Source organism: Myotis myotis, unplaced genomic scaffold, assembly GCF_014108235.1.
Source record: "Myotis myotis isolate mMyoMyo1 unplaced genomic scaffold, mMyoMyo1.p scaffold_m19_p_1, whole genome shotgun sequence".
In the NCBI taxonomy this organism is placed as follows: Eukaryota; Metazoa; Chordata; class Mammalia; order Chiroptera; family Vespertilionidae; genus Myotis; species Myotis myotis.
In genome coordinates, this window is record NW_023416313.1 from 115,039,789 (window position 1) to 115,066,879 (window position 27,091).

The 27,091-nt window shown below is 43.9% G+C and overlaps 1 protein-coding gene and 1 pseudogene across 13 annotated transcripts in view; one reads left to right on the plus strand and one right to left on the minus strand.

Annotated features, from left to right (window-relative positions):
* The first annotated feature begins 4,389 nt into the window (after nt 1–4,389).
* NEO1 (neogenin 1) overlaps nt 4,390–27,091 on the plus strand; it is a 258,499-nt gene continuing 235,797 nt past the window's right edge. For 4 of the 13 annotated variants that reach the window (XM_036348434.1, XM_036348469.1, XM_036348456.1 and 1 more), the window contains exon 1: nt 4,917–5,361. In XM_036348434.1, coding sequence (XP_036204327.1) covers nt 5,232–5,361 — 130 coding nt within the window. In that variant the 5' untranslated portion in view covers nt 4,917–5,231. Of the gene's footprint in view, nt 4,614–4,914; nt 5,362–27,091 lie in introns of those variants that run through there. The other 9 variants (XM_036348451.1, XM_036348454.1, XM_036348459.1 and 6 more) reach the window with 4 other exon arrangements.
* On the minus strand, nt 15,394–16,463 carry LOC118675587 (annotated as a pseudogene).

Consider the following 27,091-nt stretch of genomic DNA (forward strand, 5'->3'; position numbering starts at 1 on the left):
AGACTCTGAGCTCCAGATCCGGGCGAGTCTTTAGGGACCCAGACTCAAACGGGAGAAGCGGGACTGTCTGGCTTCGGTCAGAGCGAGTGCAGCTTTCTCTCTGAGCTTTGCAGCGGGTGCTGGGACTCAGAGAGGCAGAGCCCCTGGGGACAGGACTGAGAGCCGCCATAACTGCTCTCTCCGGCCCACCCTGTTGATCCTGTGCGACCCGCCCCGCCCAAGCCCTGCACAGAGGCTTTTGCCGGATAGCCTCAGGCAAAGGCTAGATTAGCACCTCCCTAGAGGACAGAAGTTCTCTCACTGCTGACACAGCTGATTCTCATAGCCACTTGGCCTGGAGGTCAAACCCTCCCTGGAATTAGCTACAACAATCAAGATTTAACTATAAGACTGCGAACAAAGACCACTAGGGGGTGCACCAAGGAAGCATAACAAAATGCGGAGACAAAGAAACAGGACAAAATTGTCAATGGAAGATATAGAGTTCAGAACCACACTTTTAAGGTCTCTCAAGAACTGTTTAGAAGCCGCCAATAAACTTAATGAGATCTACAAGAAAACTAATAAGACCCTCGATCTTATATTGGGGAACCAACTAGAAATTAAGCATACACGGACTGAAATAACGAATATTATACAGACTCCCGACAGCAGACCAGAGGAGCGCAAGAATCAAGTCAATGATTTGAAATGCGAGGAAGCAAAAAACACCCAACCGGAAAAGCAAAATGAAAAAAGAATCCAAAAATGCGAGGATAGTGTAAGGAGCCTCTGGGACAGCTTCAAGCGTACCAACATCAGAATTATAGGGGTGCCAGAAGATGAGAGAGAGCAAGATATTGAAAACCTATTTGAAGAAATAATGACAGAAAACTTCCCCCACCTGGTGAAAGAAATGGACTTACAGGTCCAAGAAGCGCGGAGAACCCCAAACAAAAGGAATCCAAAGAGGACCACACCAAGACACATCATAATTAAAATGCCAAGAGCAAAAGATAAAGAGAGAATCTTAAAAACAGCAAGAGAAAGAAACTCAGTTACCTACAAGGGAATACCCATACGACTGTCAGCTGATTTCTCAACAGAAACTTTGCAGGCCAGAAGGGAGTGGCAAGAAATATTCAAAGTGATGAATACCAACAACCTACAACCAAGACTACTTTATCCAGCAAAGCTATCATTCAGAATTGAAGGTCAGATAAAGAGCTTCACAGATAAGGAAAAGCTAAAGGAGTTCATCACCACCAAACCAGGATTATATGAAATGCTGAAAGGTATCCTTTAAGAAGAGGAAGAGGGAGAAAAAGGTAAAGATACAAATTATGAACAACAAATATGCATCTATCAACAAGTGAATCTAAGAATCAAGTGAATAAATAATCCGATGAGCAGAATGAACTGTTGATTATAATAGAATCAGGGCCATAGAAAGGGAATGGACTGACTATTCCTTGGGGGGAAAGGGGTGTGGGAGATTCGGGAAGAGACTGGACAAAAATCGTGCACCTATGGATGAGGACAGTGGGTGGGGAGTGAGGGCGGAGGGTGGGGCGGGAACTGGGAGGAGGGGAGTTATGGGGGGAAAAAAAAGAGGAACAAATGTAATAATCTGAACAATAAAGATTTAATTAAAAAAAAATATTTGTTTTATGAATAGACTGTTGTTGAACTAAGGATATGTGATGAAGCAACGTGTAACAAGCAAAATTAATATTGTGTAGGCTTTATCTTTAAAGAGCGCATATCTTTCTTAATTAGACTTAAGCAGAGATGGCTGCCTAGAACAGGTGGCTTTTGGAAGAGAAAGGAATAAAATTTCTTACCAAGTGGAATGTAAGTGGCAAATGTAAAAATGTCAACATTTGTGCAGAAGAAAATCAGGTTTTTAGGACATGGGTAAATCCTAGTTAAAATTTGCTGTGACTAGAAGTATTACATACTGGAATCTACTAGCTTTCTTCTTCTCTACCTTGAATACTGGGATTCAGTCAGGAATCAGCTGCTGAATCTAATTATTGCCAACAATTAAGCACTAAATTATAATGCCTCTCTGAAGTTGGAAATAATCTTTTCACTACAGAAAATAAGATTCTTGCCAAGTTATATATTTATAGAATTGATTAATTTTTCATTTAATTTTCATATCATCACTTAGATGAAATTTCTAGTTATTTTTGGCCTGCACTATGATAATGTATACCAGGGGTGAGGTATGTCTGGCCCCTGGGCCATTTAAGACCCGAGAAATCATTTGGTCTGGTACTGCCGAGGCATTAAGGATGAGTTAATTAACTATTTGACCAACTATATCAGGCTAATTTTTAAGTTGATAATTTTGTATGGCCCATGAATGATGTTATAAATATCCAAATGGCCCTTGGCAGAAAAAGGTTCCTCACCCCTGATGTATACTAACATACAATGGCCAGCCTGTTTTCTTGGCTCTAAAAGTTTCTTTGTGCACTATTCCTTGAACATGAGCTTCATGTTCTAACTTTACTTAGATGAAAAAGGTGATAATTTCATGAATGGTTTAATATGTCTTCATTGACTATTTAAATATGTTAATTAGCAATATGAGGACTGGGGTATTAGTTTAAAAATCTTGTTGGGAGAGTGAAAATTATAAATAATATGGCTACAAAAATCTTCTCTCAGAGATACCTTACCAAGGAAAGGAGAAATTTAATGACTCCAAATTTTAAAGGGAATGTTCACAATGTCAGTTACATTGAAAAAAGTGGAAGGATCTGAATTCAAGTGTGTGCCTAGGTTACTTTACTATCTTACTCTTGAACTGATATAATTTGTAACTTTTAATCTGGGGCTCCACCAGTTATTAGTGGTTTATTATAACGGGTTTGATTAAAATTTTGATGTAATCACAAGTCAGAAATATATGATTTAGTCACCATATTTTACAGAAAGTGCTTTAAAATTTTTTAAATTTCACCCTGATATACACAGTGGGCTGATAAATTAATGAGAAAGTTCATATAAGTCATACATGAAAGTCATTCTGAGTATTAGCCACAACTCATATTTTTTAAACTTGAGATAAAGATAAAGATAAACTTCAGCCCTAGCTGGTTTGGCTCAGTGGATAGGGCATCAGCCTGCGTACTGAAGGACCCTGGTTCTGGTCAAGGGCACATGCCTGGGTTGTGGGCTTGATCCCCAGTGGTGGGTGTGCAGGAGGCAGCCCATCAATGATTCTCTCATCTTTGATGTTTCTATCTCTCCCTCCTCTCTGACATCAACAAAAATATATATAAAAATAAAAAGATAAACTTCATTTCAGAAGTCATATTATGTTTTAATATAATGCAAAATTTCCAGACTTAGGAAATATATCCAAATATTAATGTTTGCAAGGCAATTTAATTTCCAAAGAACTCTCATTAATCATCTCAGAGAAATTAATAATGATGTGATTATTAAAGGCTAATTAAGCAGATACTTGTTAAGTAATTGGAAGGTAATCTATTTCTAATTTAACAGGTCAATCAGGGGTATTTAGGAAATATTTTTGCTGATTAACAACTCTAACTAAAACAAAAATATATTTAAATTGTTTCCCTAGTGGAAAACAATAAGAATGCATTGATCTTTTATGAGACAATTGTTTCAAAGAATTGGGATGAGGGTCCCTAATGCCACCATTTTGATGATTTAAGAGGTTTGTTGAGAATTCCGAGCTCTTCCCTCCCAATGTTAACGCAAGCCTTATATTACTGCTTATTTTGGCACTTCAGAATAAAAGAAAACATCTGAAGAAAGTACTCTGAAAAAGGCACAGATATGTGGAAGTCAGAGAAACAGCCCTTTTCTTGTGGGAAGCTACACACTTTGGTTATTAACTATACAGACAGTAAATCAAAATCCAACTCAGCAATCAAAACATGATTCTCTAAGTGCATAACCATACAAAGAAATGGTCTTAAAATACTTTCCATGTGTGCAGTTCATAAATTTTTCTCATCTGCCGGGTTACCCACTAGAAGCTGCTTTCTCCTAACTTGGGGTAGCCTAGGCGCTGCCTCACGATTACCAAGTGGTTTAAAAATCACATCTCTCTTGCTCCCGGTTTTCCGGCGAAAGACGTAATTTCCAGGTACGACCATGAGAACTGCCTGGCAGAGACAGAGGTAAAAGGCTTCATGTACAGTCAGGGGATCAGCCCCGGGAGTCAGGGGGCCCGGCCGGGCCCCGCAGGAGCGGCAGGAGCGGACACCGGGCACCTTTGTTCGCGCCTGGCCTCCTTGGCCCGGGGCCGAGTGACACGGGCGGCCCGGCACTGCACCGGGGTGGCGCGCGGCAAGGGCGGCCCTGCCGGGAAGCGGGCGGGCGGCGGCCCCCTCCCACGGGAGCCGCGCCAGGTCCCAGCCGGCGTCCAGCGGCTCGCTATTGTTTTTGGCGAGCTCATAAACCCCCGCTCCGACCTTCGCGCATCCAGGTTTCCTCCCGGGGGCCAATCGGTTTCCTCTGAGGCCCTATATAGAGGCCCCGGGCCGGGGCTGCGGAGCGGTGCGCGTCCGCTGCGGCCTCGCGGACAAGCCCGGGCTCGCAGCGCTTGTCGCCCTCGGGTCTCCACACCCTGCGGCGTCAGGAAGGTGAGCGGGAGGAATTTCTTCCCGGGGCCGAGGGGCTGCGCGGAGCGAGCACACGCGAGGAGGAGGAGGATCCCCTTCTCCGGGGTTTCCCTGACGCCAGCAGCAGCGCCGGCGCGCCCCGCGCCCGTCCGCAGCTCCGGGGAGAAGGGGGAGGGAGCGGGCCAGCCGGGCGGCCGCTGGGATTGGAGCGGGGGCGGGCCGCGCGGCGCCGAGGGGTGCGGGCGAGGTAGGCGCGCTGCGCGTGCGCGGGGGTGTGCGCCCCGGGCCCCAGCCTCCAGCCCCCACCCCCCATGCTCCACGGTCTCCGCCCCCCTCGCGCTGGTGTGTGGATCCGGAGTCGGCAGCGGGTGGCGGCGCCTGGAACCTGGAGACCGACAGCCCCCCACCCCCCGGCCCGGAATGTCCTGACTGCCCCCCGCTCTCCTCCCTCTCTCCCCGGCTGCAGGAGGGAGGCGCCCCGGAGTCTCCCCTCCCGCGAGAGGGGCCGCGCGGGCCGGGCTGGAGCAGCGGCGGCGGCCGCGGGAGCCGAGCCTGCAGCGAGGGACCGGCTGAGGCGCGCGGGAGAGAAGGAGGCGAGGGCTCCGCGGCGCCGCCGCCGCCGCCGCTCGCGGGCCAGAGATGGCGGCGGAACGGGGAGCTCGGCGACTCCTCAGCACCTCCTCCTTTTGGCTCTGCTGCCTGCTGCTGCTCGGGCGCCGGGCGCCGGACGCCGCGGCCGCCAGGAGCGGCTCCCCGCCGCAGTCCCCAGGTAAGCGGCGGGTGGAGGTGGGGGCGGGGGCGCCGCACCAGCCGCGGTTGCGGTTGCGGTTGCGGTTGCGGTGTTTTTGTTTAGGCTCCAGGAGGAAACGTGCAGGAACTTCTCTGCCTGGTCTCGTCTTGCCGCAGAGAAAGCGGGGCGCACGGGGTGGGGAGTGAAGTAGGCAGGCGGGGGCTCCACCGGAGGTGGGGCGGGCGCGGGATGCGTCCGGTGTTCCCGGGTCTAGTTCTGCGCTTTGTACCTGGAGGCAGGTTCACCCCTCGCCTCCCTCCCCGCCCTCCCCTCCCCCAGGCTCATCCCACTTGTAAGAGTGGGACATTCTTGTGCTCACACAAGCACCAGTAGAGGCCACTACACACCTCATTTAATAAACAATCCTATGGCCAATTCATTAATTTTCATGAAAGGAAGGGGGGAGGGCTTGAACTCCGCCTCCCCTGGCCTGGGATTTCCCGGCTGAAGTCCTAGGGAAGCGCTGGTTGATCTCTAGGGGATTCCTTTGGGGGGGGGGGGGGCGTTGCAGCCCCAAGGCTGCGGAAGAAAGTGTCAGAGGGGCACAATTACTCCCTCAGAACCAGTGGTGAGACTTAGCGATGACGGCGCCGTGGAGAAGGGCTTGAAGTGATTACATATCTGTTAGTGTTTCCGTTATGAAATGCTTCTTTCCCGGGGATTACAACTATATTTATGGCCTAATTGCTTTTAACCTAGGGAATTGTCCAAGCTTCGGATTTTAAGTACTTGTACGTTGTTTTCAAGTGGCAATATATAAATACATTTAGCGTCAAAAACCATCTTCAAGGTTTTAACATATCACATACTATTGAAATCACCTGCATTCCAATTTAATTGGGGGGCAATTAACAAAACGCCAAACCTGCCTGTAAAAACCTTAACAGTGTAATTGAGGAACAGGACACACAGCAGTTGAAGGGCAAATTAGTATGTAATCTGTTTAAATTGTTTGACCAAGGTGGCGTATCATTAAACGACAAAACTTTCACCTACTTGCTTGATCTAAAATTTTGCATTTGAAAGTCATCTTATTAGGCACAGTGACAACTTCTAGTCACTAAACCATTACTTCCTCCTACCCCCATTTATGTGAAATATTTAAAATCACACTACAATAAAGTTGGCTGACAAACTTTCTTTTGATCTTCTTGCAGAATATAATATAGCTTGTGTCTTTTTGCCAATGTTAAAAGCTTTAAACCCTGAAGCACCACTGGGTATTATCTAAACAGCTATGTAAACAACAGTTGTTTTAGTATTAAACTTGCACTTGCACATTCGGCCTAAACATGGTTTAGATTAGAATACACATTTTTGGCCCTGAAATGTAGGTAACTGACCCAACCCTTCCAATTCTGTGGATGGCAAGACAAGTTCTCTCTACTCTTAATTTTATATGTAAAATATTATGTGTAATTCATATTATGTATGTTTTAGGTATTGGAATTTCTGTTAAAAATTTTTTCAGTAATTTTGAAATAAGTAAAGTACTAGTGATTTTGTTACTTAGATTAATAAAAATAATAAGCAGTCTCTTAGGAAGTGGTCATAACATCTATTTCACCATTGATTCAATTATGTGCACTCTGCCTTTATGGAACTTACAGTCTGGTGTGTGGGTAGGAAAGGTAGCCATTCAACTGCTAATTGTATAATTAAGTAGTGTGATAAGCACTGCAAAGGAGAAGAATAGGTTTTGAGCAAGTTTATACTGCAGGAACCTAATCTAGTCTGGGTGTCTGTGTGTCTCAGAAGAGAGGTCTGAGGGGTGATTAGGAGTGGAGATAGGGAGGCTCACAGCTAATTAATAGTATAGTTGGATCTGGAACCCAGATCTTCTGATTCTTGGTCCAGAGTTTTCCACATACCATTCTGCCTAGTTACAAAAGCTTAAAGGAGTAACTGCAATAGGAGGGGCTTGGTCAGCTCTCTGGTAAGTTTCGGAGAAATCAAGGAAATTGAGAATTGAGTAAGCCGTGTATGCAACAAGCTGTCAGTAAAACAGATGTCATTTGTCAGTGGTCTTATTCATTTATTTTTTTGTAGAGGAGCAGATTACTGAAAAGATATGTGGGACCTAGGGAAAGATGACAGGACAGAGCAGCATGTGTCATGAGATCGTGTATAATGAGAGTGAAGGGGTTAAGAGGTAATGAGGTGGACTTGGGAAGCAGGAATGGAGAAGGTTAGGAAGATAATGCTAAGCGTTCATTTGAAATCAGTTTGAATTTTAAGTAGATTAGATCAGCTATTTTCACACTTTCTGCAGCAATATTTTGTACTCCAAGAGCAGAATTAGGGAAAAGTTTTAATCCAGTATTGGTTGCTTATGAGTCAAATGAAGTATGTAGAAAAATTTTAAAAACTTTTATTAAAGTAACCAAATACCCCATTCATTGGTTAGATTGCAAAAGAATATTTGAGGAAATGTCATAATGGTGTTGAGGCTAGCCATGACCTGGACTACAGAGGTGTACTGCATAGGTCATATAGCTATACTTCTCATTTGAGGTAAGAATTCTCATGTCAAGAGCCTGCCTAGATAACTCTGTCTGCCTTCATCATTTACGTGATGATGTGATTCATTACCTCACAATGTAGTCTGTTTCTGTTTTGAATAACTTCTGTTGGTAAACTTTGCTTTATGCAGTACATTTAACTTTTATTTTCATCTGCCCCACCCTTCTTGAATTTTTTCTTTTGCCTATTTGGCATCACTCTATCTCCTATGATTCATTTCTTCTCTGATCAGTTCTTCACTTGTTTTTAAGGTTTTTCTTTTACCCCTCTTAAATATTGGTATCTAAAGTTGATCTCATTATACACTCCACTTGTCTTCAGTTGCTCCCTGTGAGCTAATGACTCTCCTATTCCCCTCTTTTTTACATGCCACTCAGTAGCTAATTGAATAGGCACCTTACATTACACAAGACCAAAGGTAAATTGATCTTTGCTCCTCTTCCTTTCTGCTTCATTCATCACCTTTTTCCAGACTATAACAAACCAATTCCTGGTCAGGGTACTTACATTGTTTGAATGATTGCATGGATTTGTCTTCCTATGTTACCTGCATTGGACATCACTGTTCACCAGTCAACCAAGCAGTCATCCTGGGCCTTCTCCTTTCCTTCATTCCCATAGCCAATAGTTCTGTTTGATTTTTACCTCCTAGATATTTCTTGAATCTGAATCTATATCTTTTCATCATTATTTTCACCTATACTAATAATATTGGTTTCCTAATTAACCTTTTTATCTTCACTGTTATCATTTAGAAGTCTGACCTCCTTCTGGAATGAGCTTTCTTATATATTTTTCTGAGCATGCCACTCCTACTTACAGTCTCTTATTATAGCTTGAGTGTTAGAGCCTAAACTTTTTGGCATGGAGATTGTGAGGCCCTTTGTGTTCTTTACCATTGGCCTTCCCCACTCCCAATTTAAAGCCTCACGGCTAAGTACCTCTAATGTGTACCTGGTGTCCCACCACTCTGGATTAATTGCAGCGCTTCATGTCTACATGCTGCTCTTTCTTCCTGTTAATGCCACTCCCCACCTTGTCCACTTCTGAAACTCTACTCATCTATTCATTGAATTTTTCTCTACTAGCTTGCTCCCTCAAAGAATTAGTCAGCATTCTCTGTGTTCCCATAGCTTTCTGGGTACTTTTCATCTTGTGTTAATACTTTTCTTGTCTTCTCTCCTAATTTGAACTTAAGGATTTGAACTCTTATTCACCTTTGTATGCCTACTAGAGCACAAACATCTGGCACAGAGTCCATAGCCAGTTAATATCTATTGAATGAAGCTTGAATTGCCTTTGTTTTTTTTAACTGCTTGAGCCATACAGCATATCTGATTTCTTTATATGATGGCCCTTCATGTATCTGATGACAAAATTTATATGTGCATGTGTCACTCTCCTCTCCTTTTCTAAATTAATCACCCTTGATTCCTTCAGCCTCTTTTCACATTACTTAGTTTTCTGACCCCCATTCATTGTGAGTTTGGTTATCCTACTTGGGATATGCTGCAATTTTAGTGTTTATTAGTTTTGTCATCTTTGGAAAGATCAATGATCTTGCTAAGTCATCTGTATATATTGGCTTATGCCCTGCTCTGCCTGCCTAATAGGATGAGGTATAAGAGAGTTAATAGATTTCCAGGATAAATGTTCAAAGGATATAAGAAATGTGATTGCTCTTAGTAAACCATATGAAAATTAATAATGTGATGTGAGATAGTGAAAAAAGACATGATATGGAGGCAGTGGATTTGGATTATAACTTATAGTTCCCCAGGTTTGTCAGAGAATGACATGTAAGATTGCTTTTAAACTGTAAAGTGCAGTATCTATGTAGAATGGTTTTAACATTTCTTTGTGAACTTAAAAATATACTATTATTTTTTTAAGAGTATATATATTTTCTATTGGCTTAAATCAGTGATGGCGAACCTATGACACGCGTGTCAGAGGTGACACGTGAACTCATTTTTTTGGTTGATTTTTCTTTGTTAAATGGCATTTAAATATATAAAATAAATATCAAAAATATAAGTCTTTGTTTTACTATGGTTGCAAATATCAAAAAAATTCTATATGTGACACGGCACCAGAGTTAAGTTAGGGTTTTTCAAAATGCTGACACGCCGAGCTCAAAAGGTTCGCCATCACTGGCTTAAATGATCATTGCTGGTTGCTTTATGAGTTTTCTCTATGCTAATAAAAATATTAGGGTTGCCCTGACTGGTTTGGCTCAGTGGATAGAGCATTGGCCTGCGGGCTGAAGGGTCCCTGGTTTGATTCTGGTCAAGGGCATGTACCTTGGTTGCGGGCACATCCCCAGTAGGAGGTGTGTAGGAGGCAGCTGATCGATGTTTCTCTCTCATCGATGTTTCTAACTCTCTGTCCCTCTCTCTTTCTCTCTGTAAAAAAATCAATAAAATATATTTAAAATATTAGGGTAACAATCTCATTTTGTGGAGGTTCTATTTATTTTAATAGTTTTTTATTTTCAAACACTTTATTACTGACTTCTTTGTGATTGGGAGATATTTATCTTGCCATTGGTAGGTGTTTTGGCTTCTAGGTAAAATTGCATCAACAGTAGGGGAACAGTCAAGGGAAATGACTATACATTAAGTTCATATTGACCAGAGAACTAAATGAGGTGAGGAAAAGTCTTGTGTTTATGATTTTTTTAAAATGGACTTTGACATGGAACACAGGTCATTGAAAGATATTAAAATATAACCCCGATTTTGGATTCATTTAGAGTAAAAATAGTTTTTTGACCAAAAATTTTGGAAACATAAGAAAATTCACTTAGACCTACTGGTATAATTTTGGTATATTTCTTTCTAGTCACTATCAAAATGCACATCAATTTTACATTCTAATCATGGTGTATGTACAACTTTATATATTATGTATATTATGTACATTATGCCATTTTTTTTGCAATCTTATTTTTAAAAATTTATTTAAAATACTTAAATACATGTTCGAAGTAAAACAATATAGAAGTACATAAAGTAAAAAGTTTATCAATTCTGCCAACATATTTATTTGCTTTTTACCCATAAATAACGACTTTTCATACTTTCCCTCTGCATTTATATATGTGTGCATGTTTTTACTTTTTACATATAAGCAGGATCATACTATTGTTTTTTAACAATATAGATTTGTATATATAGATTTTCCTATAACCATTATTTAAAATGTTTGTATAATATTCCAGCGAATGAATATTAATAGTTGCCAATAACAGTAGCATTTATTGAACACTCACTGAGCTTCCAGGTACTGTGCCAAGCTCTTTTACATGCATTTAATCCCTTATACAACCCCGTGAAGAAGATAATATTCCCCATTCTACAGATGAGGTAATTAGCTGAGTCTCAAATATTAAGTGATTTGCATAGTAGGTCTCACAACTCTCAAGTGAAAAGTTGGTATTCTAGTACAGGTTTATCCAGGTCCAAAGCCTATGCTTATTATTATACTGCACACTGCCTCTAATGATTTATTCTCCTGTTATGGATATTGAAGTTGTTTTCAGTGTTTTGCTGTACTAAAGAATGCTGTCATGATGGCCTTTCCCATGTATATTTTAGATTCTCACACATGGGATTATTAGTGAAAAGATAATTTTTGTGTATATGTGTGTGGGGGGGTCCACTTATTGTAATGGTATTAAGAATAATACCAGTGACTAGTACTTTCATAACTTTTTCAAGTTATTTTCACCTTTAATTGTGGACTTTGAATACTTAAGGCCATTATTTTAAATGCAGGTCCGAAAGCCTTTCTGTTTCATCTGTTACCTGAGGAGGTTAATTAATTACCCAAGGTAATCTCAAAGGTCCCTTCTACTTCTGAGATTCTATACCTCTGACGTCTATAAAATTGAGTGGTGGATTTACCTCAATTAAATGACCCCTATTCAGTTCTTGTGTTTGAACACTGATTTTTTTTTATTCTTGGATGCAAGAATTACCTTTTGTCATTCTCTGAAGTTCAAGTTACTGTACATCTTTTTTCTTTTTTTTTTTCTGATGTAAAGTTGGATATGATTGGGAAAATCTTTTAAGTTGCTTGTAAATGATTGTGTATGATTTTATTTTATATGTGTGAAAGTAGCTTTTGGGTGATTTCAAGAAATAAAGATAAAGTGTTAAGCAATTGTGAAATATTTTAAGTTGCAGTATTATTTGAAATATTAGTTGCTTATCCTTAGGCTTGTAAGGAATGTAAAGTAAACTGACCAGGTTGCAGATCTGGCTGAAATGAGTAGGGTTTGATTCCCCTTTGACCTCCTTATGTAAAGAAAGGAGAGAAAGAGGTAGTGGTTACATAGGTTTTATTTTACTGAAATCAGTACTTGTATTCTTCTTGTTAAGAAGTTAACAGTTGGGCAGTTTGAAATTCAGATTGTATCTGCTTTTTCTCTTAAAAAGAACCATGAGGAAAAACCTTCGTTAAAGTTGTTTTATAGTGAGAATTTTAAGATTTAATTTTCCAGTCAGTTGGACAGTTCTTCTGTAGTCAAAAATAAAAATGTAGGTAATTTTGGCTAGTTGCAAACATGTTATCTCTGAGGGCTAATTATGTACAAAGCTGTGCACTGGGGAGATACTAAGATGAATTGGATATGTTTTCTATCCTTAGGAATCATTGGTTTAATAGCAGAGATAAGACATACCCAGAGATAATAGATAACTTGATTTAGAGGGAAAAAGTGTCATTATTGCTGTAAGTGAAAAGACAAATTCTGGAACCATTATGTTACTGTTAATCAAGAAATAGTGCTGCCCTGGCCAGGGTGGCTCAGTCGGTTGGTGCATCGACCTGTACACAAAAAGGTGGTGGGTTCGATTCCTGGTCAGAGCACATACCTAGTTTGTGGGTTCGATACCTGGTCGGGGCACCTGTAGGACATCCATGTCTCTCTCTTTTTTCCTTCCCTTCCCTTCCCTTCCCTTCCCTTCCCTTCCCTTCCCTTCCCTTCCCTTCCCTCCCTCCCTCCCTCCCTCCCCTCCCTCCCCTCCCCTCCCCTCCCCTCCCCTCCCCTCCCCTCCCCTCCCTTCCCCTCCCCTCCCCTCCCCTCCTTCCCCTTCTCCCTCTCCCCCTCCCCTCCCCCTTCCTCTTTCTAAGATCCTATATAATAAAGAGGTAATATGCAAATTAACCCTCATACCCTCACAAGATGGCTGCCTACGACCAGGACGGCAGGGGGGTTAGTGAGGGACAACCAAATGACTGAACAAGCAGGCTGCGTGGGGTGACCAGCCCGGCAGGGGGTTAGTGAGGGATGACCACATGACTGAACAGCAGGCTGTGTGGGGCGACCAGCCCGGCAGGGGGTTAGTGAGGGATGACCACATGACTGAACAGCAGGCTGCGTGGGGCGACCAGCCCGGCAGGGGGTTAGTGAGGGATGACCACATGACTGAACAGCAGGCTGTGTGGGGCGACCAGCCCGGCAGGGGGTTAGTGAGGGATGACCACATGACTGAACAGCAGGCTGTGTGGGGCGACCAGCCCGGCAGGGGGTTAGTGAGGGATGACCACATGACTGAACAGCAGGCTGTGTGGGGCGACCAGCCCAGCAGGGGGGTTAGTGAGGGATGACCAAATGACTGAACAGCAGGCTGCGTGGGGCGACCAGCCCGGCAGGGGGGTTAGTGAGGGATGACCAAATGACTGAACAGCAGGCTGCTTGGGGTGACCAGGCTGCGGGGGGGGGGGGGGGGGCAGTTGGCAACCAGGCTAGCGGGGGGGGGGGGCAGTTAGGGGCGACCAGGCAACCAGGCCAGTGGGGGGGGGCAGTTAGGGGGGTTAGTGAGGGATGACCAAATGACTGAACAGCAGGCTGCTTGGGGCGACCAGGCCCGCGGGGGGGGGGGTGGGGTGCAGTTGGGGGTGACCAGGTTGGCGGGGGGCCAGTTGGGGGTGATTAGGCTGGCAGGGGGGGCAGTGAGGGGTGACTAGGCAGGTGGGGGGTAGTTGGGGGTGGCCAGGCCAGCAGGGAAGCAGTTAGGGGTGACCAGGCTGGTATGGGGGGGGCCAGTTAGGAGTGACCAGGCCGGCAGGGGGGCAGTTAGGGGTGACCAGGCTGGCAGCAGGAGGCAGTTAGGGGCTACCAGGCTGGCATACAGAGGCAGTGAGGAGCGATCAGGCTGGCGGGGGGGGGGGTGGGGGGTGGGGGTGGCAGTTAGGAGCGACTACGCAGGCAGGCAGGTAAGCGATTAGGATCCAGCGGTCCAGGATTGTGAGAGGGCTGTCTGATTGCCGGTTTAAGCTCGATCCCTGGGATCAGGCCTAAACTGGCAGTCGGACATCCCTCAAGGGGTCCCAGATTGGAGAGGATGCAGGCTGGGCTGAGGGGGAACCCCCCCCCCCCCCCCGCATGAATTTTGTGCACTGGGCCTCTAGTAAGTTAAAAAAAAGAAATAATTTTAGTTGTGTATCTTGAGAGTGATCCTTACTTAGCTTTACCAAGTTAGTAGACTAGAATTCACAGAGGAAGTTATTTTTTATTTCCTCTAAGTAAACAATTGCTGGAATGTTTGAACATATGAGAATACTAATAATGAAGCCATCTAGGGGTGCAGCTACTTCCATGTCTTTGGGAAATCTGGAGATTGATTATAATGGTTTTCAGGATTTATTATTGGTCAGTAATAGCCAGTAAAGCTTACTGAGGCGTCCTGAGCACAGTGCATTTTTAAAATGATACTGCATGGAAACTGAATACAGAATATTTTTTAGCTGTAGAATGAGTAAAAAAAGCACTGAGATACATCTTTATACATAAAGTATAATTAGGATTATAGTATTGTATGATGTTGGCTGTGGGCTTGTCATATATGGTCTTTATTATGTTGAGGTATATTTCCTCTATTCCCACCGTACTGAGAATTTTTACCATAAATGGGTGTTGGATTTTGTCAGATGTTTTTTCTACATCTATTGATGTGATCATGTGGTTTTTATCTTTAATTTTGTTTATGTGGTGTATCTCACTTATTGTTTTGTGGATGTTATAGTAACCTTGCACCTCTGGAATAAGTCCTACTTGATCATGGTGTGTGATCCCCCCTCCCCTCTTTTTTTCCCCCCCTAAATTCATCATCTTTACACTCAATGAATTAATAGCAATGGGTTCAGACTGGCCAGATCCAGGGTTCTGTTGGCCTTGGGGGCAGGCCCAGCTACAACAAACACAGGAAAATGGGTGAGAGGGCAGGAGGAGGAGAGAGTTAACAGATTTGATCTTAAACTTGGGGTGTTGGGTGGAAAAGTGATGATCCTTAGGGCTTGGGGTCAGGACTAGCAGGAAGAAAGCTGTGGATCCTCAAAGGGGTGGCTGGTACCCCTGGGGCTATGCTGATTGGGAAGAAAAATGAGGCCTCCTCCCCTGAGGACTAGGCACTTGCTTCAGTCTCCTCCTGCCGCCACACCATGCATGGGAGAGATGGGGCCCTGATCCCCTTGCTCCTCTCACTGGCTCAGAGGCTGTTCCAGGTTGAGCCTCTGAAAGAAGCATTTGCCCAACTCATATATGCTTACCATGATGGCACAGGAAGGTGCGGCCTTGATGATCTTTGGGAGGAAGCCTATGAAGAGTCCCCTGGTGCCAGATCCTACTCAGCCCGGATCCTCCGCAGCAGCAGCCAGGTGGAGTCGGTGTGTAGGAGTGACACTCTCATAGCCTCAACTGCTCTCAGTGCAACCTGGGGTTGATTTTTCACCACATCGGAGGGTGGAGTCAGGATGACAGACACTGTCTCTGAGGTGCCACCAGCCACAAAACCGATGCCCTGACGTCTGGTCCTTTGGCTTGAGCCAGCTCTTCACCAGCTCATAGTTGAACCAATACAGGGCTGAAAAGGGCACATCCCGAAGAGCAGTGGGGCCCCAGCCCAGCCACAGTGAGCGCCAGCCGCCCTGAGCTACGGAGGTTTGGACACAGGCACCCAACTCCCTGTATGACACTTGCTGAGCCTGCAACTTTGTCCATACCAGCTCTAAGGGGCTTATCATAGTCACGGTGCCCAACTGGGCCAGTGTACCAGCCACCATGGGTGCATAGAAGTCAGAGGTCAGGGCTCGACCACACAGGAAGCCCTTGAGTTGGTCATAAGCCATGAAGTAGATGGCGGTTGCTGGCAGTCATCACCAGGGTGGCTGGGAGGCCACTCCACGGTCCTGGTACCCTCATGTCTCACAATCTTCACAAAGGCATCCATAGTGCCAGTGACGCCAGTGGGGTCCTGAAACCAGATCACACAGCGGTCACCATTTGGGCACAGGTACAGGGCCTCCAGGACACCTTTGCAGTACAGGAGGCACTTCCCTGTGGGTCAGAGAGAGGAGGGCAGTTTGGCATAAGAGAGGCTCCAGAGTCTGGAGGAAGGCATCAACTTGCTGGCCATTGAGGGGCATTGAGACTGCAGGTGGGCCTTCACCACGTCCAGGGGAGTCATGAAGAGGGAAGTGGCCACACCTCCAGCACCTGAGGCCACCATTTGTTGGAGGGGGCTGATGCCGCCAGGGTCCTGATCAGACATCTTATAGTTTCAATTCTGGCTTTAGGATGGCCCTCACGTGGTGCGGCACAGTGCCCAGGGTAGGGCAGGCCAGTGGCGGGTCCGAGTGCGGAGTCCCCACGCGTTCACCTTGCTTCAAGGTCGACAAGGAAAGGTGTATGATCTTTTTAAGGTATTGCTGAATTTGGTTTGGTACTCCTTTGTTGTGGATTTTAGCATCTATGTTCATCAGGGATATTGGCCTTTAATTTTCTTCCTTTGTAATATCTTTATCTTGTTTTGAAATTATGGTAATGCTGGACTTGTAAAATGAGCTTGGTAGTCTTTCCTCCTCTTGAATATTTTGGAATAGTTTGAGAAGGTTATATGTTCATTCTTTTTTGAAAGTTTGGTAAAATTCACCTACGGAACCATGTGGTCCAGGACTTTTGTTTGTTGGGAATTTTTTGATTACTACTTTAATTTCTTTAGTTGTAATCTGTTTATTTAGATTTTCTGATTCTTCCTGATTCAGTTTTGTAAGAGTGTATGTTTCTAGGAATTTTTTGTTGTTGTTAATCCTCCCTTGCCCAAGGATATTTTTTCCATTGATTTTTTTAGAGAGAGTGGAAAGGAAGGAAAGAGAGGAGGGAGGGAGGAAGGAAAGGGGGTTGGGAGAGAGAGAGCGAGAGAGAGAGAGAGAGAGAGAGAGAGAGAGAGAGAGAGAAGAAACATCAATGTGAGAGAGAAACATTGATCAGTTGCTTCCCCCGCATGCCCCAAATCTGCAACCCAGGTATGTGCCCTTGACCAGGAATTGAACCCCTGACCCTTCAGTGGGCTGTACGACACTCTAGCCCAGCGGTTCTCAATGTGTGGGTCGTGACCCATTTGGGGGTCAAACGACCCTTTCACAGGGGTCGCCTAAGACCATTGGAAAACACATACATAATTACATATTGTTTTTGTGATTAATCACTATGCTTTAGTTATGTTTAATTTGTAACAATGAAATTGGGGGTCACCACAACATGAGGAACTGTATTAAAGGGTCGAGGCATTAGGAAGGTTGAGAACCACTGCTCTAGCCAATAAGCCATGCCAATCAGGGCTGTTTCTAGGAATTGTCCAATTTGTTCACATAAATGTAGTTGTTCATAATATTTTCTTACAATCTTTTAGTATTTCTTTGGTGTCAGTTGTTACTTCTCTTTCATTTACCATTTTACTTATTTGGGTCCTCTCTCTTTTTTTATTGATGAATCTGCTTAAAGGTTTGTCAGTCTTGTTTAATCTTTTTAAAGAACCAACTCTTGGTATCAATGATCTTTTGTAATTTTTTTTTAGACTTTATTTTGTTTATTTCTGCTCTGATCATTATTTTCTTTCTTCTCACTTTGACCTTTGTTGTTCTTTTTCAATTTCCTTTAAGTATAAAGTTAGATTGTTTATTTGACACTTTCTTGGTTCTTGAGATAGGCCTGTAATGCTATGAATTTCCCTCATAGAACTGCTTTTACTGTGTCCCATAGATTTTGGGTTGATGTGCCTCATTTTCTTTTGTTTGAAGGTATCTTTTGATTTCTTCCTTGATGTCATTGTTAACCCATTCATTGTTTAGTAATATGTTTTTTAGCCTCTATGTGTTTTCAGTTTTTTTCTTATAATGATTTCTAGTTTCATATTGTGGTTAGAGAAGATGCTTGATATGATTTCAGTCTTCTTAAATTCACTGAGACTTATTTTGTGTCCTAACATGTAGTCTATACTAGAAAATGTTCCATGTGTACTTCAGAAGAATTTATATTCTGCTGCTTTGGGGTAAAATGCTCTGAAGATATCAATTAAATCCATCTCATCTAGTGTGTCATTAAGGCTATTGTTTCTTTGTTGATTTTCTGTCTGGAAGATTTATCCATTTACATTAATGTGGTGTTAAAATCCCTTACTGTGACTGCATTACTGTCAGTCTCTTCTTTTATGTCCATCAAGATTTGCTTTACATACTTAGGTGCTCCTATGTTGGGTGCATAAATGTTTATAAAGTTTGTATCTTCTTATTGGATTGTTGCCTTTATCACCATGTAGTGCCCTAAAATCTATATTGTCAGATATAAGTATTGCTACTCCAGTTTTTTAAAATTTCCATTTTCATGAAATACCTTTTTTCATCTCTTTACTTTTAGTCTGTCTGTATCTTTTGTTCTGAGGTGGATCTCTTATAGACAGCATATATATGGGTCTTGTTTACTTATCCATTCAGCTACCCTATATCTTTTGATTGGAGCATTTAAGCCATTTACATTTAAAGTGGTTATTGATAGGTACTTATTGTCATTTTATTCTTTTAGCTATGTTTCTCTGTTTTTTTCTCCTCTTCCTCCTGTGCCTTCTTCTTCCTCCTTTCTTCTTCCCAGTCCTACTCCTCCTCTCCCTCTTCTCTTTCTCCTTTTTTTCCCTCTTCTTCCTCCCCCCAATTCCTTGTGGTCCCCCTCATTTTTCCTTGGGTCCTCCCTCTCTTCCTCTTGTTATTCCTCGTTCCTTTTACATTTCTTGTTATACTTCTTTAGCTTTTCTTGTCTGGGAATCTCTTTATTTTTCCTTTAATTTTATTCTTTCTTTTTAATTTTCTCCTGAGGATATGTTTTTATTGATTTTAGAGACAGAGGAGGGGGGGTGGGGAGGGAGGAGGTAGAGAGGAATGGAGAGAAAGGGGGGGGAAAGAAAGAGAAAGAGAAACATCGATTGCTTGCTTCCTGCATGTGCCCGACCAGGGATCAAACCTACAATTGGGTATGTGTCCTGACTGGGAATCAAACCTATGACCCTCTGGTGCACAGGATGACGCTCCAACTAACTGAGACACACTCACCAGGGTTGTCCTTTGGTTTTAAATGATATCCTGGAAATAGTCTTGCTGGGTAAAGTAGTCTTGGTTGTAGGTTCTTGATTTTTATCACTTTGAATATTTTACACCAATCCCTTCTTGCCTGAAATGTTCTCTTGAGACTGAGAAGTTAGCTGTCAGTCTTTTGGGAGTTCCCTTGTAGGTAATTAAGCACTTTTTTCTTACTGTCTTTAAGATTCTGTATTTGTCTTTAACCTTTTTCTTTCTTTTATATATATATATATACTAGGGGCCCGGTGCACAAAATTCGTGCACTGGGTGTGTGTGTGTGTGTGTGTGTGGGGGGGGGAGTGTCCCTCAGCCCAGCCTGCCCCCTCTCACATACTGGGAGCCCTCAGGCGTTGACCCCCATCACCCTCCGATCGCCTGATTGGCCCCTTGCCCAGGCCTGACGCCTCCGCCAGAGGTGTCAGGCTTGGACAGGGGACCCCCATCTCCCCCCGATCACTGGCTCTGGCCCCCGCCCAGGCCTGAGGCCTCTGGCCCAGGAATCATGCCTGGGCAGGGGACCCCCATCTCCCTCTGATCGCTTGCTCCACCCTCCGCCCAAGCCTGACGCCTCTGACCCAGGCTTCAGGCCTGGGCAAGGGGACCATCATATCCCCCCAATCCCCGGCTCCGCCCCCCACCCAGGCCTGATGCCTCGGCCAGAGGAGTTGACCCTCATCACTCTCCGCTCACCAATCACCGGATCGGCCCCTTGACCAGGCCTGAGGCCTCCGGCAGAGGTGTCAGGCCTGGGCAGGGGACCCCAGCTCCCCGCGGTTGCAGGCTCCGCCCCTGCCCAGGCCTAACGCCTCTGGCCTAGGCATCCGGCCTGGGCAGCGGGGACCCGCAGTGGCAGCGGGGGGCGCCGCGATCACGCGGGCTCCGCCCCTGCCCCTGCAGGACGCCTCTGGCTGAGGCGTCCGGCCCGGGCAGCGGGGACCCACAGCTGCAGCGGCCCCGCGATCGTGGGCTTCGCTTTATGCTCAGGCAAGGGACCCCTAGCTCCTGGGACTGCCAGCTTCAACCGTGCCCAGCTCCCATCGCTGGCTCCACCCCTACTTCCTGCTATCACTGGCCAGGGCGGCAAAGGCGCCTGATTCTTCGATCATGGCTGGGGGGCAGGGCAAAGGCGGCCCCAGCTCTTAGCTCCCCCCTGGGTTTCCGATCACTGTCAGTGGCAGGGGGCTTCTTCTTGCTTTCCCTTTCGCCTCCCTGCATTGTGCCTACATATGCAAATTAACCGCCATCTTGTTGGCAGTTAACTGCCAATCTTAGTTGGCAGTTAATTTGCATATAGCCCTGATTAGCCAATGAAAAGGGTAGCGCCGTACGCCAATTACCATTTTTCTCTTTTATTAGTGTAGATAATATATATATATATATATGTATATATATATATATTATTTTTTTTTAATGATTTTTTACAGAGAGGAAGGGAGAGAGATAGAGAGTTAGAAACATTGATGAGAGAGAAACATCGACCAGCTGCCTCCTGCACACCCCCTACTGGGGATGTGCCGGCAACCAAGGTACATGCCCCTGACCCGAATCGAACCTGGGACCCTTCAGTCCGCAGGCTGACACTCTATCCACCGAGCCAAACCAGCTACGGCCCTTTTTCATCTTAATTATGATGTGTCTTGGTGTGGACCTCTTTGGATTCATCTTGTTTGGGACTCTTCATGCTTCCTTGAATTGTGTGTCTTTTTCCTTCACCAATTTAGGGAAGCTTTCATTTATTATTTCATTAACTAAGTCTTGATCACCTTGCTCGCTCTCTTTTTCTCTCTCTCCTTCTTATGCCCCTATGATGCAATGTTGTTATGCTTCATGTTGTTCCAAACTATCCTCATTTTTTTGGATCCTTTTTTCTTTTTGCTGTTCTGCATTCTGCCCAGACCTTGGCAGGCCAGAGCCACAAGGAGTTGGGAACATGGGGCCTCCAGGAATCTGGGGAGTGGAGCTAGTAGATCTCCTGTGAGATTCACTGGAAAGTAGGGGGAATGGCCCCAACCCAGAGCCGCACAACTCAGTTACTGACAACCTGGCCCTATGCAGCCTACTCAGTAAGGCACAAGTTTTCCATTGTGGGTCAACAGGGAGTCCAGAGTGTGTGGCTATTCCATTCCCTCAGGCTGATGCTGTATGGAGGGGTGTTCCACCCAAGTAAAATGGCATCTGTAGTGTGGGATAGTGATTTATGTGGGAAATAGGCCTCTGCCATCCATCTCCAGCATAGTCAACTTTTAATTGAAACAATTACTGAATTTCCCCAGGGCAAACAGAATGTAGGGAGGAGAGAAGTGCATATAAGAACAAAGAACTGTGTACATGAGCCAGCATCATGGTGGGAAGCCCTGAGGTGCCTGCCTCAACTAGACAGGGGGAGGTGGGGACAACTCGAAAGGCTTCAGCCCAATTTTTTTAAATGGCCCAATAGGAGACAATAAGACTTCGGTGACGTATGAGGAAACTTTTAACCCCGTAGTACTCAGCCAATGAGGAACTGAAAGAAGTTTTCTTGCACCTTGAGGATAAATAGGCTGTGATTACTACTCCACATGTGCCTGTACAACCAGATTAACACCCGCTCTCGAGAACGTATTAAAGGTCTCATTTTTGCCGGTGGGGCAAGGCCAGGGCAGGTGTCCATCCGATGTGCCTTCCCCTTGGGTCTGTTCCAACCTCAGGTAGGGAAGGGTGTTGGCCACTCCCCCCAGTTTGATGTCCTGCTGGACCACATGACAGGCCGAGAGATGCTGAGACATAAGTCTCTGAGTTCGTTATTTTAATTAGGACAGGTGAGAATTTTTCACACTCAGCACAGGGTGCCAGGAGGCTGTCCCTTCAGCTCTCTCCTAGAGCAGTGGTTCTCAACCTTCCTAATGCTGCGACCCTTTAATACAGTTCCTCATGTTGTGGTAACCCCCAATTTCATTGTTACAAATTAAACATAATTAAAGCATAGTGATTAATCACAAAAACAATATGTAATTATATATGAATTTTCCGATGGTCTTAGGCGACCCCTGTGAAAGGGTCGTTTGACCCCCAAAGGGGTCGCGACCCACAGATTGAGAACCGCTGCCCTGGAACTATAAACCCCAGTCTCTTCCTCATGACTCTAGTCTGCTCAGCCCTCCCTCTGCTATAGCCCAGGCTGAGTACCTGCAAACAAGATTTTGTGCATTGGCCTTTTTGGAGGGCAGTCTGTGTCTTTAGCAGACCCCCTTCTCTTCCTGGTTGACAAGTGTTATGTGGGCACCTCATTCCTGCTCTGGTGCTCTGGGTTGATTAGCCTGGCATTGGGTTTAGACCCCACAGTTCTCAGGGGGAATCTTTTCAGCTGAGATATCCCTCTGGAATCTCAGCTGTTGCTCATAGAAGAGGACCAACCCTTTCACATCTCCGCCCTTTTTACCAGTCTTGATGTGGCTTCTTCTGAATCTTTGGTTATAGGACTTCTCTTCAGCTAGTCTTCAGTTGGTTATTCAGGTTGATTGCTCTATATTTTAGTTGTAATTCCAGTTGGTTCTGGGAGGAGGTGAGTGTAACATCCACCTGTTTCTCTGCTCTCACAAGTAGGCTTTTTAGATGGACAGGTGTTTTTGTTTTTTGTTGTTGTTGTTGTTTTCGTTTTCCAAGGAGTGTAAAGGGAGGAGCATGGCTCATTTTTTTTTTTTTTTATTCTGAAGCTTATCATTTGTAATGGAGAGGTGATTGCTCAATGATGAAATCATAGGCCAGATCTTTTAAAGATTATAAGGCTAGAAAAGAAGCTGCAGATAGTGCTAATTCCAAATTTTAATACCTGAAACCATATCATTACATATTTTATTTTTAAGGCTTTATTACCTGTTAGATGTTGTGGACACTTTAAAAAAGTGTTTCTATGATTTCAGAGAGAGAGGGAGAGAGATAGAAACATCAGTGATGAGAGAGAATCATCAGAGGCTGCTTTCTACATGCTCCTTACTGGGGATCGAGCCCACAATCTGGTCATGTGCCCTGATCAAGAATTGAACTGTGACCTCCTGATTCATGGGTTAACATAACACTCAACCACTGACCCACACCAGCTGGACTGTGGGCGCTTTAAAAAAAATGAAACATTGACTTTTCTGGAGTTTATTGAAAGTCAAAGGAATCTGTTTCAGTATAATATGTATTGGGAAGTTCTAAGGAGTTAATTTTTGCTACTTTATGAAGAAACTAGAGGCCCAGTGCACTTGGGGGGGGAGGGTGTCCTTCAGCCCGGCCTGCTCCCTCTCGCAGTCTGGGATCCCTTGGGGGATATCCGCCTGCCGCTGAGGCGGGAGAGGCTCCTGCCACTGCCACTGTGCTCGCCAGCCATGTGCCCGGCTTCTGGCTGAGTTGTGTTCCCCCTGTGGGAGCGCACTGACCACCAAGGGGCAGCTCCTGCATTGAGCATCTGCCCCCTGGTGGTCAGTGCGCGTCATAGCAACCGGTCGTTCTGCTGTTCAGTCGATTTGCATATTAGGGTTTTATTATATAGGATCCTTTAAAAAAAATCTGTGTAAACTTTGGGTAAGAATGAACTTCCTTCTTTAGAGTAGCCATAGTTAAATAGAAATTCTGCAGTTTCAGAATCAGTCTTGTTAGTCATTAAAACTTGTGGGTAAGAAATAGCCCATAATATTGTGGTACTAACTTGGTAGTTAGTTTCACTTTGCTCACAATTAAGTTTTAAAATTTGCCTCTGAATGTACATAATAGTTTGACCTTGTTACAAAATTCCTGTGTCAGAATATTTTTCTTTCAGAACTCACTGGGCTTTTCTCCCCCACTCCTTATTTAATGTTGTATATAATGTCTACTAGGTACCCTCTTCTTTTTTGGCTTTTAATCTTTATGTTTGTACCCTTGTCTTTTGTTTTGTTTTGTTTTTTAACCTATATGTTTTTAGAAAAAATTTTAAATATATGTATTTTTATTGATTTCAGAGAGGAAGGGAGAGGGAGAGAGAGATAGAAACATCAATGATGAGAGAGAATCATTGATCGGCTACCTCCTGCACGCCCCCTACTGGCGTCTCCACAACCCAGACATGTGCCCTGACCAGAACCGTGACCTCCTGGTTCATAGGTTGACACTCAACCACTGAGCCATGCCAGATGGACTTTAGATTTTATGTGTAGACTTTGAGATTTAGAAATTTCACCAGAATGAGTAAATGGGAGTTTATTCATTGCTTTTTTTTTTTTAAGGGGAGAATGATGATTTTTATTTTTATTTTTTGCTGGGGTCCAACCCCAGCGGGTCCAGGGGTCCCCAAAGGTGTGGATGGAGTCGGCGAAGAAGGAATGACACGGAGACGGAGTTCAGTTGATTAGCAGCCTAGCCAGGATCTCTAGCCAGGATCTCCAGCCAAGTTCTGGTCTGGATCTCCAGCGAAGTTCTGGTTTGGATCTCCAGCCAGGTTCTGTGTCCATGTTCTCTTGCTAGGTTCTCCAGGTTCTCCAGCCAGGTTCAGTCACCAGGTTCTAGTCAGGTTCTCTTGCCAATTTCTGTAGTCAGGTTCAGTCCAGGATCTTTTGCCATGTTCTCTCCAGCCAAGTTCTTCTGTCTCTAGGTTCTGTGTAGGTTCTGTCTTCTAAGTTTTGTCTTGTTGTCTCTGTATTTATACCAGTTGATTCCAATCCTATCAATCTCTATTTCAAAGGTTAGGGCGTTTCTTATCTCCATTCCAGGGAGTAAAGATTATGTAGCTTAAGCATGATTGTTCATAGTTAAAGTGATTAATTACCCGCCTGGCACTTAGTTAAGAGGTTTTATTCCCTCCCTAACTTCAGGGGAAAATCCCTACCTGGGGAAACAACCTTTCTCAGAGACCTTGGTTAAAACACATAGTGCCAAGAAGGTGAGCAAACATATTAAGAACAGTATGCCATATATGCCAGGTCCCTTGAAACAGCAAGCATGGACTGGCTCCTGGCAATTTTTATCTTTTAAATATATTTTATTGATTTTTTAGAGAGAGGAAGGGAGAGGGATAGAGAGTTAGAAACATCGATGAGAGAGAAACATTGATCAGCTGCCTCCTGCACACTCCCTACTGGGGATGTGCCCGCAACCAAGGTACATGCCCTTGACCGGAATTGAACCTGGGACCATTGAGTCCCCAGGCTGATGCTTTATCCACTGAGCCAAACCGGTTAGGGCTATTGCTTTTTTTTTGCTTGTTTAAACCTGGTACAGTGGAGTTGCATAATTGTTAGGCATTAGATTTAAATTCAGCAAGTAATGTGAAAACTGCATATATTGTCTTATTCTCCTTCAACTTACTGTAATAAAGCCTTACATTGGAAGCTGCTATTTCATCTCCCAATAAGTTGGGCATAGATAGTTTTCCCTGTTAGTGTTGAAATAAATTATTTTCTTATCTATCAATGAGGAGGAAGACTTGAAGTTATATTATTCAAAAATATTTTTAAAAACTGTAGAATTGCACTGTGATGAGATTATCCTAGTAAGAGGGGCACACTGGAGCTGGGCTCAACTGGGAGAACAAAAAGTTTATATCTCATATTGCATGTGCATTCTGAATGGCTGGTACAATGGTTTCTTCTCTTTATATTAGTTTATACTCTCATATATGGTTGAATTCTTTTAACTTAAAATGTATGTATGATGTGACTTCTTTTATTAGTAACTCTTTTTGTTCTGAATTCACAAATCTATTTTAGGGTAGGAAAATTTTCTTCTGTTATTACTTTATTACATACTAGAGGCCTGATGGCACGACATTTGTGCACTGTGGGAGTCCCTCAGCCCAGCCTGCTCCATTTTGCAGTCCGGGATCCCTTGGTGGATGTCTGACTGCCAGCTTAGGCCTACTCCCTGTTGGCAGTCGGACATCCCCCGTGGGGTCCTTAGCTCTGCTGCCCCTGTGCTCACTAGCTTTGAGCCAGGCTTCTGGCTGAGCGGCACTCCCCCTGTGGGAGTGCACTGACCACCAGGGGGCAGCTTCTGCGTTGAGTGTCTGCCTCCTGGTGGTCAATGTGCGTCATAGCGACCGGTCCTTCTGCTGTTCAGTCGATTTGCATATTAGGGTGTTATTATTTAGGATACTCTGTTTATCTCTTTCTGGAATTCCAGAAATAGACATATTTGGTCTCTTGTCTCTTTATTCCATGACACTTGATCTCTCCTTTTTTGTGTGCATGTCAATTTTTGCTTTATCAGTTTTGAGACTGTTTATTGTATCCATACAGATTTACTGGTAAAAGGACTCATTGTTATCGCTAGTAATGTTATTTACCTTAAAGTCTACTTTTTCTGATATTAATGTAGCTATATCAGCTATCTTTTGATTAGTATTTAAGCATTTTCAGTATGTAGCATATTGTTAGGTTTTCTTTTAATTTAGTTTGAAAAATTTATTTTCTTAGAGCATTTAGTCTATTTACATTTAATGTAATAGCATATATATGGCTTTAAATTCTCCATTTTATTATTTACTACTACTTTGTTCTGTATTCTCTTTTCTTTTGATTATTTTCAGTTATTCAGCTATATATTCTTGAACTATCCATTTGAAATGTTCTTTCAATTTTTGTGATAGCTATATATTTTAGTTCTCTTTATATTTGAGATCCACAAGACATTATTTTATAAGTCATTTTTCATTTTGATTTTCTCTCTTCTTTCCATCTGCATCTCTGAGTCTCTGTTTGATCTCATTTTCTTCTGTCTGGAGAATATCCTTTAGAATTTAGTTGGATCTGCTGGAGATGAATTCACTCAGCTTTTG